At 44.6% G+C, this 15801-nt stretch overlaps 2 protein-coding genes across 4 annotated transcripts in view; one reads left to right on the top strand and one right to left on the bottom strand.

Moving 5' to 3' along the window:
• The window catches only part of Iqch (IQ motif containing H), a 192366-nt gene extending 184869 nt beyond the window's left edge, over positions 1-7497 (bottom strand). The window contains exon 1 of the mRNA XM_052188070.1: positions 7447-7497. Coding sequence (XP_052044030.1) covers positions 7447-7497 — 51 coding nt within the window. The remainder of the gene's footprint in view (positions 1-7446) is intronic.
• A 229-nt stretch (positions 7498-7726) lies between these two features.
• Aagab (alpha and gamma adaptin binding protein) overlaps positions 7727-15801 on the top strand; it is a 41550-nt gene continuing 33475 nt past the window's right edge. For all 3 annotated transcript variants that reach the window (XM_052188068.1, XM_052188069.1, XM_052188067.1), the window contains exon 1: positions 7727-7850. In XM_052188068.1, coding sequence (XP_052044028.1) covers positions 7778-7850 — 73 coding nt within the window. In that variant the 5' untranslated portion in view covers positions 7727-7777. The remainder of the gene's footprint in view (positions 7851-15801) is intronic.

Here is a 15801-nt window from a genome sequence, read left to right as displayed (position 1 = left end):
AGCAACCTGCAGACTGGGTTGCTAAAGGCACTTTGAAATGTCTACCTGTGCTCTGGTAGGATAGCTGGCCTCACACTGGTCCGGCCTATGATATTGCTTACTTGGGGATGGTCCCATGGAGCCAAGTGCCATATTCAAGAGGCAGAATTTGCATCTTTTCACTGATGGGCATTAAAGTCTGGCAGACACATTAGATTATTTGTACTCTGCTCAAATCGTTACACTGAACCTCCAGGGCTCACAGACTGATACCCGAACACACTCCCTGCTTGCTTGTAGAGACCAATGATGAAGAGGTGTGTCTTCTGATTCTTATGTCCAAATCAGTGCTGCAACCTGACTTACCATCTACTGTGTGCAGAATAAGGGCAGTTCAAAGGGAAGGTCCCCTTTGGGTCCATACATTTTGGTTCCTCCTAGGAGTGAACTGGCTCTTCCCCATTTGCAGCTCCATGAACTTTTCTGTGATGTCTTTCCAGCCATGTGAGGGAGTGAAACTGAGTTGGATTATTCACCAGGGTACCAGAGGTTTTAGTTTCCCTCCATCCTCCCCTTATGTGGACAGCAGCACTCCTTCATAAAGTTGTGAGAAAACATGCAACAGGCCGGATACATAGGAAGAACTCAATCAACGACAGCTGCACACAGCTCCTAGCATTAACTCTAAGCATTCAATTTCCACATATACTGTTCAAAATTTCAGCACCTCCTCTAGTTCCTTTGCCAGAACAGAATCATTTCCTACTCTTTGGAACTGGAAAATGAGCATGAGGTAATGGGCATAAAAATGAAGCAGTGCAGACTTTGTTGACAGATGCATGTGACCTGGAATCCCGCCCGACATTGGAAAAGGTCCAGAGGCTCCTACAGGCATAGTGTTCTCACCTGGAAAACAGCTACTTCAGAATGCGAGTCAGAAACAATGTGTGATGTGTTCTGTAAAGGCTAGCCACAGAGGAGGCTGCGGAGCCTCTGCTCTCTGCATCGAAAGCCACTGTATGTAGAACTTACTGTAGGTAACTAGCTGGTGTTCATTGTAGCACTGTGTTGCTTGATTCATCTTTCTCAAGAGTATCCTTTGGTTCTTGCCCGGTGATTTTGTCCTCCCCTCTTAAGAAGTCTCTGTTTGTGTGGCTGCATTAGCACTGTGGGAAATGTTACACCAGTCCTGGCAGGAAATGAGGCTAAATTCTATGTTTCTAGTCTTTTTTCAGTTACATCCAATCTCCCATATTGAAATTTTACATGTCACCCATTATCTTTATGAACATCAAAAACATTACTTACCATACATTTTCTGCTTAGAAATTATTGTTTTGACAGTCTGGGGACAGTGTCAATACTAATAGAAACCCTTGAAAGACTTAAAGCAACAAAGATTTGCTGTAAATCCTGAAAATTCCATGAGGCCAGATGCCACAGAGTCATTAGCAACCTAAAATTCGACGATGTTCACCTCTGCTCAGCATGAATGTGGCTGAGTCCTCCTCCTCCTCTCTTGGAGTCCTTTTGACTTTGTTCATTTTGGTATTATATGCACCTCATAAGTCACACAGGCACTTGAGAGAGAGAGCCAGCCAAAATATCAAGCTGTCAATTAGCTTCAATGTCTCCAAGCTACGAGTTAAGATACATCTGCTGGACCTTTGTAATATAACTTCCAAAACTAAAGAAAAGACCAGGTATCCTTCATTACAGGAACACAGTTAAATACACTGAGAATCAAAAACACACTTGCACCGACCTACACGCATGGCCTGCTTAAGGATCAACACACAGTGGGTGTTACTACTTTTATCAAATTACTTTACATGTTTGTACTTGGCTTTCCTCTATAGACCGAGGCCTGATGCTCTCCTAACATGTTTGTTAGGGCTCCACGAGATAGCCCAGAGCTCCCAGCAGAGCCTGGCCCTCCCATAGACTGGCTATGTGATAATCCTCATCACTCTACCTCACTAATCTGACTAGTTGGGGAAAGATTCAGCTAAATTTGTAAAAACAAACAAACATCCCAATTATAGGCCTGAAAGCAAAAGAAGTTGTAGTTGCAGTATGTTGTCAAAAAGAAGCCCATGAAGCTGCCGTTCTCTGGCTCACATATCTGACAATGGAACAGAATACTGACAACTGCAACTATTCTAGAAGAAAATGAACATTTAGCTTGCCTGGCAAGTTACCCAGCTAGCTTGAGTACAGTGGTATATAATACCCAGGAAGGTCTAACTTTGCACCTAAGTATTTCAGCTCAAGTCTCTCCAGGTACCAACTGCCATACTTTGCTCTCTGCTACTGTGAAGAACACCATGACCAAAAGCCACTTGTGGAGGGAAGGGCATGTTTCATCTTACCGTTCCCTCCATCAAGGAGGGAAGCCAGGGCAGGAGCTCAAGGTAGGAACTCCAGCTGGGCTGCAACTTGAAACAGAAGCCACGGAGGAACTGTTCACTGTTTTGTTCTCCCTGGCTTATGCTCAGCCTGTTTCCTTACACAGTCCAGGGCCATCTGACCAGGGTGGTACCATACACAGGAGCTGGGTTCTCCTGCATCAGCCAGCAATCCCTAAACACCTCAGACCTGCCTACAGGCCAGTCTGATGGAGGCAGCCGCACAGGTGAGACTCCATAGATGACTCTGGGCTCTGGCAAGTTGACCGCTGAAGCTGCCTGGAACTCCGTCTAAGGGTCGGTTCCACTCATAGGAAAGGGTCTCTATGTATGTTAAATGTTAGTCTAGCTATAACCACTTGTTTTTAATGATTGAGAATTTGATTATCATGGAATCCTTCTGTAAAAATCAAACTATGCAGTTTTACAAATGAATGTCCAAAATCAGCAACCAACAAATTGGGAAACGATCTTCACCAACCCTACATCAGATAGAGGGCTAATATCCAATATATACAAAGAACTCAAGAAGTTAGACCCCAGAAAACCAAATAACCCTATTAAAAATGGGGTACAGAGTTAAGCAAAGAATTCTCACCTGAAGAACTTCGGATGGCAGAGAAACATCTTAAAAAATGCTCAACTTCATTAGTCATCAGGGAAATGCAAATGAAAACAACCCTGAGATTTCACCTTACACCAGTCAGAATGGCTAAGATTAAAAACTCAGGAGACAGCAGGTGTTGGCGAGGACGTGGAGAAAGAGGAACACTCCTCCACTGCTGGTGGGGTTGCAAATTGGTACAACCACTCTGGAAATCAGTCTGGCAGTTCCTCAGAGAACTGGGCACGTCACTTCTGAAAGATCCTGCTATACCACTCCTGGGCATATACCCAGAGGATTCCCCAGAATGTAATAAGGATATATGCTCCACTATGTTCATAGCAGACCTATTTATAATAGCCAGAAGCTGGAAAGAACCCAGGTATCCCTCAACAGAAGAATGGATGCAAAAAAATGTGGTATATTTACACAATGGAGTACTATTCAGCCATTAGAAACAATGAATTTATGAAATTCTTAGGCAAATGGATGGAGCTGGAGAACATCATTCTAAGTGAGGTAACCCAGTCTCAAAAGATCAATCGTGGTATGCACTCACTAATAAGTGGATATTAGCCTGGAAAACTGGAATACCCAAAACATAATCCACACATCAAATGAGGTACAAGGAGAATGGAGGAGTGGCCCCTGGTTCTGGAAAGACTCAGTGAAGCAGTATAAGGCAAAACCAGAACAGGGAAGTGGGATGGGGTAGGTGGGAGAACAGGGGGAGGGAAGGGGGCTTATGTGACTTTCGGGGAGTGGGGGACCAGAAAAGGGGAAATCATTTGAAATATAAATAAAAAAAATATATTGAATAAAAGAAAACAAAACAAAACATATGAATGTCCAGTCTCTAACAGATCATTATCCATTCCTGCGTTTTACATGTGCACACCAAAGAGAGTCAGGGCCTGCTGATGAAGGATGCGTAGGCCTCTGTGCAGAAAAGAGGAAAGCAGTAGTCACTCCTCCTTGTCCTCTGACTCCCGCCACCTTGCCCTGATCCACAAGCCCTGTTACACCATGGAGCAGGAGTCCGGTCAGCTTCCTCTATTAAACGGCACCACAATGTCTTGTCAAATCAGCCTGTACTTTCCTTAAAGTCCAATGCTAATCCAGCAAAGGGGATGTTTCTTTAACCCTTTGATGCTTGTGGCCCATGACTGTATCAGCTTAGCCATATTACCTGATCCAGTGTCAGGGAGTCTGTGCAGATGCAGTGGAAGTAAAGGTTTCTAGCAGGCTACAGTCTAAACATACATAGATAGGATGAAAAATAGCACAAACCCACAAGGAAACTTACTAGACGACATAATCTAGTCCTGGAATTCGAAATGAGATGGCCTGAGGATGCTGCTCTAAGGCTGTCCACAGGCACCACTCTTTTCTTTTGGATAGTAATTCTTCTCTAGTTTAATTCAAAATTAAAATTGAGATTGACTATTTTAAAGTTATATCATTTGAAACAATCTTAAAAATCAATAATGGTTTTATATTCCATGCCCATTAGTATAGAATTAGATAATTATGAATCATTTGCTGGTTAATACACTGGAGTAGAAAAGGATTTAAATGCCCAGGAACAAAAGGAGTCACAGGGAAACCCCCATTTATTCAGGGACAATGGATTGAAAGGCTTGAGAACCGAGTCGGCATTTTCTGTATATATGGGCTGACCTGCAATATTTATCTTTGCTTACTTATCTTTCAAAACATGAAAGTATTAAGACTAGTCTTGTTACAAGGTCAAATTAATTAAAATACATGCAACAATCCCTTAGAATAGTGTGAGAGATACCCAGTAAATTCTACATTGGCTTGATTGCTGTGTGTTTTGTTTTGTTTTTTAATTATCTTAGAGCCTATATTTTGCAATGCAATTGAAAGTAATGCCTGTCAAATTTGAGGGTACTTCTGAATTCTCTGAGGAGTCTGTGAAGACAAATTTCTGGGCACTAGCCCCAGAGTTTCTGATTCACTGAGTATGGGATGGGATATGCCCTTCTAAAGTCTCAGTCAGTGCTAATGGTGCCAGTCCTGTGGTCACACCTTGAGAAACAGTGGCTGAGTCAAGTGGAGATTTAAAAATATCTGTGCTTTGCTTTGCTTTGCTCTCTCTCTCTCTCTCTCTCTCTCTCTCTCTCTCTCTCTCTCACACACACACACACACACACACACACACACCTAGTCCCTCCTAGGAGGTGGAGGTGGAGATCATGAGACTGAGGTTCCAGTCACTCCCTCTTACGCCTCCCTGTACGGAATCTTTCCCAAGCAGCATGTCACCTCATGTTTTCCAGAGGTGGCAGTACATGCAGTGCAGGTTAGCTGAAGCAAACTCCATCTATGCAACTTTAAAGATGCTATTCATGCTGGGGTGAGACTAGGGTGATTCAGGGTTTGGGGGGTTACCTACTTTCCTGGAGGCAATCCTAATAAAACTCACTTTTACCAAGGTAGATTTGGGTAGAATCATGATTTTGGTGCTTTATCTGAGGGAAGCAGATAAAGTTCGTGTCTGCCCGCAGCAAGTTCATGCAACTCCCTCTTAAACAAACCAGGACACCACACCGGTTACTGTAGAGGTGACTGCGTTACACATTTCCATTCCAGTTTTACAACCCGATATCAGAAGTTTTCTTTCACTGCTGTATATCTGAGGCTAGCCACTGTATCTAGATTTCACTCCAAAGAAAAAAGGCTTTTACCATGCTGTTCTATACTATTCCAGACCTGTGGGAAAGAATTATTTTAAGGGAAATGTGAAACTGAGCTCCACAGTTCTTTCTCTCTTTTTAAGCTGTCTTCCAGGTTTAATGAACTGGAAACTTCTCCCATAGTCAGGTACTGTGGGGAAGAGCTGGCTGATCCTAGGACTGGGGGAAGTCTCCACTAGTGTTTTGGTTGTTTTGTGTCAATGAAAAGGGGACTCTAAATAGAGAAAACCCTAACTGTACTAAAAAAGAGGTCTGGCCCTCACCTACTCAGAGTGAGTGCTAAGCCTCTGGAATGTCCAGCCTGACAGAAGTGTTGGAATGCTTTAGCCACAAGACAGTCTAACAACAAATAGTTTATTTACAGTGGGGTTTTGAGCCGCCCTGTGACAGTTGTGACATGTGGAGGAACGGGAGTTTTGAGAGAGGTGTATTAGGATGTGTCTTCTCCACAGACTCAGGCTCAAGGGCCACGTGGGTTGAGTTGCAACCCAACTCTAATAGGAAAAAGCTCAGGGAAGCGCCTCTAGTTGGCCAACTTCTGTAAGATGTCACATAATGTGCCCAGAAGGAGATGCTACCCACTGCCTCCTCTGGGATGTCCCCGGACTCTGCCATGCACCTTTCTCCCTGGCTAACTTTAATGCTAATCACAAGGGTAGCTCATCTCTAACTTCCCTGAGTCGGACTCACAGGCTCACAGCCAGCTTGACTGACGACGGGAGGGTTATTCTAGAGATTCATACATAGCCTTGCGGTTGGTGTCAGTGAGGACACTGGTGGAGACTGTCCTCGACGGTGTTATATTTGGCTAAAGTCATCACAGGGAAAATTGTTGAGCATCATACAAGGTAAGATTTAAGTTCAATTCAGGGAAGTCTATCAAACTAGTGGGTTTAGGAACTCTGGAGTTTTGAAAAAGGTGTATTAGGATGTGCCTTCCAAAGCTCCTCTCTCAGTTTTCAGGAAATTATCTCAAGCCTTTGTCAGAAGGAGTTAAATATGAGTTAGAAGTTATGGTAAACTTCTTAAAGTGAGAACATCTTAAAGGGATCATATCTAACCATGAAAAAAAAACCTTAGCTATTTCAGAAAAATCTGTTTAACTGTCACAAACTGAATTACACTGGAGAAGTCAAGTCTTCGAGAGCTTTCTCCCTAGATTATAAATATTTCTCCAAGTTTTGATTTTTATATTGTTTTGTAATCCAAGTCATCTTAAATATATGTTTGTGTTCCCAAACAAGCAGTGACTATTTTAGGTTAAGAAGCACAGGCCCCATAGGTCACGTTCTCTTCGAACTTCTCACCACCTCCTAATGATGAGTCTGTTTCTCCTCCACGCCTCCAAACTACGGACTTTAAACATTTCATAATATATTTTTAAATTGTGCGTTGAGCACCCCAGCCTGCTAGTCCAGATATATAATCCCAGCTACTCAGGTGGCTGAGGCAGGAGGATCACAAGTTCCAGGCCTGCCTGGATTATGGAGGGTGCTCCAAACAGTCAATGACCATCTAGACCCAAAGTAAAAGGAAGGCTAGTGATGCAGCCTAGCGGTAGCGCACTTGCTTGGCGCTCGCCTAGCATGTTCTGTGTTCAATCCTCAGAACATGATGCCCTAAAGTGTAGGTGTTTCCTGCTATGGGGCCGAGAATGAATGGCGGTGCTTGGGGAGCACAGGTTTCAAGGTTCGAGAAGAGGTTTGTGCGGCCGTCAGCCCGGCCTGTTTCCCACCTGAATTAGGATGGATCCAATGGGGTCGTTGACCTCCTGAGCCTGCGCCATGACTGAGGCGGGCAGAAGACACCTGGCTCCGGAGGTATGGCCTCCTCCGGAGCACTTCTAGAAGGTGCCCGCACCCGTCACCATAGCAACGCGGCGCGCGCGGCCGGCGCGCTCCACTGGAGGAGCGGAAGGGGGGGTGTGAGGGCCAGCCCGAGCCTCGGCTGCCCAGCGCGCGGCCCCGCCCAGAGCGCGTGCCCGGAGCGTCTCCCCCGCGCGCCCGCCGCAGTGGTACAGCCCAAGGCGGAAGCGGCGCCGGCGCGGAACCCGCTCTGCCGCAGCGATGGCTGCCGGTGTCCCCTGCGCGCTGGTTACCAGCTGCTCCGCCACCTTCACCGGGGACCGGCTGGTGCAACGTGAGTAACCGGGCTCCCGAGCCAGGCTGCAAGGTCCAGTTCGGAGCCACGGGCGCAGGGCCGGCGGCCTCTCCCGGGCCCTGCGGAAGCTGGGCCCTAGGCTCCCGTTCCTCCGCAGGTGTCCGCCCCTGGCGCGTAACCCTCTTTCTGTGTAAAGTGAGGCCAGTCAGTTTCTGATCTCCAGCCTCAGGTGGTGGCGAGCACCCCCCCAACGTGATACTCAAGGCCCCGGAAATCGTGCCCTTAGTAAGGCGCAGGAGTTGTGTTTGGGTTTATGCCCCTGCGGCTGGGGTAGTGTATCCTCTTGTGAACTGAAGTGCTCAGTAAAAAAAGATGCACGTGCCTTAGTGTTCTGCCAGGATGATCGACTGACCAGAACGCCTGTAATTGTGGAGAGCTGGAATTTTACTAACTGTAGCCAGATTCTCATCGACTGTCTTCAGTCTCCTTCTTAGCCATTTGTTGACCACCTCCGTGGCTGACCTAATATCCTTCTGACTATCAGGTAAACTCCTTTTGGGACTAGGCAAACAAACTCCTAGCTTCCATCAACCCAAAGGCTTAAGAATTTTATCAGATGGTATCTGAGGCCTACAGCAGAGGCTTCCTCGATGTACTGTAATCCACCTTCCTGATGTTCCAACCAATGTATTTTTAAAACATTCTGATATATATATATAGCTTTGTTGTTCCTATAAAAACATCATGAAATTGTTATTACTATGTTGGAACTTTTGATTTGAGGCGGTCCTTATTCCTGTTCCCTGTTCATGTTCACTTATATTTGGCTCCAGAATAAACTCATACTCCCTTAGAGATGAGAACTGTGGGCATTCTTGAGTCCCTCCCCTTGATTGTGTGTGTAATGTACATACATACATACTTGTGTGTATGTGACATTTGTTGGGTGCCTCCAAAGTTGCAGTTAAATTTCTTGAGTTCTTTGTGAGGTGCAAGTTCCCCAGAAAAATGACTGAGGCGTTACTGCACCCGGTGCTTTTGCTCCTGGACCCTAAGCATGGCTATAAAATTCAGGGTTTTGTTTTTTTTTTCTTTGTTGTGAGTGCACAAGTGTGTGTGTGTGTTTTCTGTTGTTTTAATCCTAGTGCCCTGTGCATACTAAACACGGCACTCTACCTCTGAGATAAACCCCAGTTCCCCCACCCCAAAATGAGCTCTGAAATGTGGATCAGAGAGACTAGTCAGATAGCGCTAAGGAGTCAGCTCGCTGGCCAGTTCTATGACTGACTGTGGGCCAGTCACTTAACCTCTGCCCTCGTGTTCCTATCTGTGGCCTGAGGATTATGTCTCACCACAGGCTAGCATGTGGCAAGCATTGGATAAGTGGTTGGCATTATTATAAAAGCATATCATCTGTTCAACTTGGCTTTGCTGGTCCTTAAAGGAGGGGTGCATGAAGAGGCCTTTTGAGAGTCAGTGGATGCTGGCTTGCAGATGTGGCATAACCTGTGAAGAGTTATGCAGTTTGTAATTATTTTTACACCTGTTGACAGAATTAGGCAAGCTGTTGTTCCAGCACAGATATTCTATAATTTGCTTATTGGGAACACTTAGAAAGTTCCTTGCTAGGGCAGAAGCTTAATTACTACATTTACAAATGGGACCCAAACTCTGCCATTCTCTTCCTTAACCTAAGCAAGTGCTTCCCCCTCCCTCCCACCAGGTCTCCCATCTTTGCCCCTTCTACTTCATGTTGAATTTAGTAAAATTTAGCATATGGAGAAGAAAATGTTACTTAACATTTTGGTGGTGTTTTTTTGTAGTCTCCCCGGGCCCCTGCATAGTTTCTGTATTTTGTAATTATTGTAATTATATAATTCTATTTCATATGTAGTTTGGTACATATGTAGCCTGGTATGTGTGTGTGTGTTATGTGTGGTGTGGTGTTGGTGATGGATCTCAGTGTCTTGCACATGTAAAGCAAAGTGTTCTACTAATGAGAACCCTAATCCCCTATCCTGATATTTTTTTTAACATGAAGTCAAAAAGTACTTTCTATTGTACATCCATATAGTGAATAAACCAGAGTTTTCTCAAGGCGTTTATGAGTCTATATTTATCTGGCTTTCTATAAAATGTATATGCATTTAGATTCCCATTAGTGATAGATGAATGATCTTTCAAAGGCAGGCTCAGGAATATTATATATTCTGATAGCTGTGGTGCTGTGTCTCCCTCTCATCCCCCAATAAGGTCTTGCTTTGTCTCCTAAGCCAGCTCTGAACTTGTAGTCCAAGTGTTGAGTCCACCATACCTGGCCCTGTCCTGTTTCTCAAAGATCAGAACTGGCAATCACGGTCAGTGCCTTGAAAGAGCTGATTTATCACCAGTAGCTAGCAAATGGTGACATTCTTCCTTTGTTCTTTAATAGAGACTTTGAACATTTTGGGGGGGGTGAAGTTTTATGAAATCGCCCATTTCGTTTCTGTATGTAGAGTGTCTTAAGAAACTCTAATTCTTGTTAAAATTAGTGCTCCACGAGTGAGCAGAGAGGAGCAGAACCGCAACAGATTATTTACATAAGTGTCAAAGAGGGCTGGTCAGTTCTTCCAAGGTCATGGGGGCCACAGATGGTGATGAAGACTGAGTTACATTATTCAGGGAATGAATTTCATTTGGGGGATGAAAGATGGAGACCACCACGCTGAGTAAGTAACTGTAGTCTAGGTCAGACCCGGATTTTGGATTGACTCAGATGTGCAAGGTTGCCTGGGTCTGGAAGAGGAATCCTGTTTCTGTCATCGGGCTTTCGGTATCTGATCTGCTTTACTGCCCTTGACCAACACTGGAAGTATCTTAGAGTCAAATATCAAGTTTGTTAGAAATTCACTTTAAGAATCAGTAGGCCTTGACAGTGGATAAGTACTTGCATGGTACTTTATGTAGCCTACTCAGATTAACCCTACACAGTGAACTGACACACAATGCCTCTGTCTTAAATTTAATTAACTAAGAAAACATATATTATAAATATATACATAAATATAATAAATATATATTATAAATATATATGTGTTATATATGCATATATTATATATATTTAGTAAGTTTTGTTTGTTTGTCAGAGGATAACTTGTGGGAGGTAGATCTCTCATTCCACCATATGCAGTCTGCACTGGTGCCTTCTGAGCTGTCTCAGCGCTCCCACAGTGTAGGCTCCCATGAGCTCAGCATGCTGGAGGAGCTTGTTCTAGGTACTGCGCGATGCATGGGAGGGATTGCGCGATGCATGGGAGGGACTGCTTCAGGCCAGAGCGCTTTCTGCCTCGAATGTGCTTGGTGAACATAATACTTTCATTCTAGAAAGGTGTGTTCTGATAAATGTTTATCAAACATAGAGCTAGTGTCTGTTCTAGCTACTGCCACTAAAATTATGACTTAGGGTACTATTCCCACCATCAAGAGGAGTGTAGTAAAAATGTGTGCTCTGCCTGTGAAAATTATAAAATGTTAAGAACTGACATCTCATTCTTCTGGAAGGAATTAGAAGAACTCTTGGAGAGCTGGTGTGGTTTTAAAATATGTGATGCCAACCCAGCAACTATGGGTCAGCCACCTTGTTTCTACATCTGGACAAACCGCCAGAACATCTGCAGCAAAATTCAATTAGTAACATGCAGAAACTTAGAGATATTATAATAGTACTCTATGTGTATGTGGAACTCTTTCCAAGGGTGTTTTTAATAGATCTCTCTATCTCTCTGTCTCTGTCTCTCTCTGTCTCTCTGTCTCTGTCTCTCTCTCTCTCTCTCTCTCTCTCTCTCTCTCTCTCTCTGTGTGTGTGTGTGTGTGTGTGTGTGTGTGTGTGTGCAATACCAGGAAGCCAGAAGCTCCCACATGGGTCCTGAGAATTGAATTCATGTCCTCTAGAAGATCAGATAGCCCTCCTAACTTCTAATCCATTTTTCCATGCAACTGTGTTTTTAAAAAATAAAATTTACTTTAGTTCTAACCACAATAGGATGGGGCATTTCCATTTTACAGTGAAGAAACTGGTTTGGAAATATAAGGTTTAATTTACCCAGAGTGCTCAGGTAGTAACTGCTGCTGTGTGTGTTTATGGTCAAGTCTTAGCCCAGAGAAGGGCAGAGCTAAGATGCCTTGTCACTCTGTAGTAAGCAAAACTACTGCTTAAGGTGGTCACTGAGGTGTGAAGTGGTAGGAAGAATTAATACTTACAGAATAGTCCTAAATATGCTTCATTACTGTCTGGGATGGTTGAAGATTTATTGGTGAATGGAAAGCGGGGAATCTGCCTAGGGAATGTATATTACATTAAAATAGAGCATTATTTAACATAGGAAGTATGTGTGACATATTAAATACACATGAAAAGACCATTTGTGCTTTAGGTCTAACAATTTCTGGGTTTTTCTTTTTCTCAGTTAATTAAATTTAAGGCAGAGACATTGTCTGTCAGTTCACTATATAGGATTAATATGAGTAGGCCATATACCTGATAATATTAATAAGACATCCTGTTGAGTTGAGGATTCCCTGTATCAGTAATTCTTCCTTCTATGTTTAGTATTGACTCTGAATTTCCTTTTTGAACAAGGTCTCACTATGTAGCTCTGGATGGCCTGGAACTCACTATCTAGACTAAGCTAGTCTCAGACTCACAGAGTTCTACCTGCCTCTGCCTCCTGAGCGCTGGCATTAAATGCATATGCCATCATGCCCAGCAATTTCGGCATTCTTTGTTTTTGGATTTTTTTTTTTTGGTTTTTCGAGACAGGGTTTCTCTGTGTAGCCCTGGCTTACCTATAGACCAGGCAGGCTAGCCTCGAACTCAGAAATCCGCCTGCCTCTGCCTCCCGAGTGCTGGGATTACAGGCGTGCGCTACCACCGCCCGGCGATAATTTCGGCATTCTTAACCTAGATTATTTTATTTTATTTTTTTTTAAGAATCAAGCCTTATTTTGAGATTTCAGCTGACATCTAACATGTTGACTTGAACATTTGTGTGTTGTGTTGTTCTCCCCCTCACCTCTGCACCCCCTTACCCCAAGGTTCAGGAGATTGAACCAAAGGCCTTGTGCATCTGACAGAAGCCATCCACTGGTGAGCCACAAGCCCAGGGAAAATGGAGCTTTCTGTGTTCAGAATGTAGAAGCCTTTGTTCTCTGGTCCTCAGGTGTCTAACAGTAGGAACAAGAAAAGCTCAAGATTTTGATGGACAGACCTGGCCATGGAGATTCTCAGAGCAAGTATTTATAACATCACTTCTTGGCAAAACAAGAACTCTCTCGGCAAGATCAGGAGAGTTTCTTCATCCACCAGACTTCAAGCTTAGAAAAGGCTCCTAAGTTACTGAGAGGACCTTCCTGTTTCAGGGGTGGGATCCGTTTGAGTCATAGCTTGTGGTTTTTCTGCAGCTTCTGGAGAGAATCTGAGTGGAGCCTTTGGTCTGCCTGGAGCTGCGTTTCATTCAGTAATGTTTCCAAGGCTTTATTTTCTTTACCAGATGAAGAGATGAGGGCAGCAAGATCTGCCACCAGTCCTCAGAGCTGCTGCCACAGCCACTAAGAACTGTGGCGTGCCATGGAATTTAGGAGCAGAAACTAGTTTGGATTTCATCATGATATTTATTACATTCAATATTTCCAGCTAACATTAGGACTTGAGATTTTTATGTTTCTTACAAGAGAGATGTTGTCATTAGCTTAAGGAGTGAAACTTAGGGATAAACCCATTATCCTCAGACCTGAGGGACCTCACAGGCAAGCGCACACTGTGTTCCAGTATGTAATTAAAGCACAGCGAGGCTGAGCTTCTCCAAAGGCATTTACTCATAAAAGTTGGAGAGCGGAGATTTAATCCGTCTTTCTGTTCTTGCAAAACATGATTTAACATTTTGGCAACCAGAACTGCACATTGTCAAAATGGAGACAGGAGAAATGGCAGATTATTTTAACACAAAGCAAGAACTTTGACAGTTCTTAGACTACGTTTCCACTGCTGCTGCAGGATCGTCGGGACCTTGGTGGGAAATGAGTCAGTCAAACGCTGAATGAAAATGTCTCTGTAGGACTTGCTGCTCACTTCCTTACCTGTAGGCCTGATGTGGGCAGCTTGTCACTCACGTGTTTTATTTGCTGGTAGGGGACTAACCACAAGGCTTGCCGTTACAGTTAGTGGGAGGAGGTGCAGAGTAGGGTTCGTCAACTGTGTTGTGCAGGACCATTTGTAACACAGCACACGGTGTTGTGTCCCGGAAGGTTGGAGTCTGTCTAGACTGAGACTTTGATTCTGGTGTGTTTGTCTAACTGCTGGCTTTTATGCGGCATGCGGTGGTCATGTGATTCCACCCCATATAGTCCCTTCAGCAATAGCAACATTCAGTGAATAATCAAATCGGACATAAAATCATTTTATAAGGTTAAATCTGAAAGTTGTTGGAAACTTTTCTGGCAAGAATGGCAGTCTGGACATATTTACGTCAGAGCCAGTGTACAGGTGCCTCAAACAGATCTCTGCAGCTTACAGGAGAAGCAAGGCTGACGGAGATGGAGGCAGCCCAGGGCAGGGCAGCTGTGAGAAGCGCAGAAACCCACAACCAGCTTTGGGTTTACTATTCCGCACAGACCTGACTGCTGAGGCGTCCCTCAGCATCAGCCTGTCCAGGGGAGGAAAGCGTGCAGCCACTGGGTGAGCAGCAGCAGAGAGGTGCTAGCAGCGCAGGGTCACGTTTCTGTCTGAGCTCTTCGGGAGTGGTCATAGGGGAAAGCTGCCCACTGCTTGCAGCCTGTCCTTGTAGTCTGACTATACTCCAGAACTATGTGCTGGTTATCTTTACATGAGCCATCCGTCATAAATACCTAGAGCATTGCTCCAGTCACCTGCATTGTTAGCAGAACGAGAGCATTATTCCATGGACTGGGTTTTATCCAGTCTTCTCACTAAAAATATTCAAGGGTTATTTTCAGGCATCTAGAATTAATTACCAAGTACTTTTTATGGCGAGTGTTCAGAGAGGCATGCAATAGAGTGAGCAGACGTGAACAAGGGAAGACCTTTGTACCTGGAGTGAGGGGTGCCACAAGCGAGAGCACCAGCTCGCTCTTGTGGGATTTTTGTTTCGTTGGTGAGTAGAGCTGGATCCCTCTTTCAGGGCTTCTTCCCTCCCCCTCGGCCGGGGGTTCTCAGCATCCACCCTGTCGCCGGTCTGCACTGGGCAACTCTGTTGTTTTAGGCTGTGCTGTTGAGCAAGCATTCTTGGCCTCTGTGCACTAGATGCCAGTGCCATTTCTTGACTTGTGACAACCAAAAAAGAAAATCTCCAGTTGTCCCCACAAGTCAGTGTGGTACAAGATCATGTCCCCATGGGGAAGCACGGCTTTGGATGTAATTAGAACTAATTTTGAGTGTATAAGAGTGATGAGGCGCTGAAGAAGGGATTCCCCTCCTAAAAGCACTGGCTGTCCTTGCTGAGGACCTGGGTTTGGTTCCCAGCACCTGCCATCAAGCAGTTAAACACTGCCTGTAACTCCAGTTTCAGGGGATCTGGCGCCACCTTCTGGCCTCCAAGGACACAGCACACATATGGCACACAGAGATGAGCAGGCACATGCATGTACCCATGAATAAAAACAGATCTGGGCAGGGGTTGTCTGTGACTCATCTAATAGTCTTTGCACACAGCATGCAAATGTTAAGGCTGATGGATCCTGCTTCATGCTCATAAAACATATTGCCATATTATCTCCCACCTTCTGCCAGCTTCTTTAAATTCTTGTATGTTTGTGCCACTGCATTGTGAGGTCTTTAGAGGCAAGCAGAGACCACATATGTGCATATGCACGTGCGTGCGCGCGCGTGCACACACACACACACACAATTATTTTAAGATGAGGCCATGGCCTTCCAGATGACTACTGGGAGAAAGGAAACTGGAAGGAAAGGGGGAGGATTGGGTTGGATTTCCTC

The sequence above is a fragment of the Apodemus sylvaticus genome, chromosome 7, assembly GCF_947179515.1.
Source record: "Apodemus sylvaticus chromosome 7, mApoSyl1.1, whole genome shotgun sequence".
NCBI classification, from domain to species: Eukaryota; Metazoa; Chordata; class Mammalia; order Rodentia; family Muridae; genus Apodemus; species Apodemus sylvaticus.
Note: the sequence above shows the minus strand (reverse complement) of the source record. Positions and strands in the feature narration are given on the sequence as shown.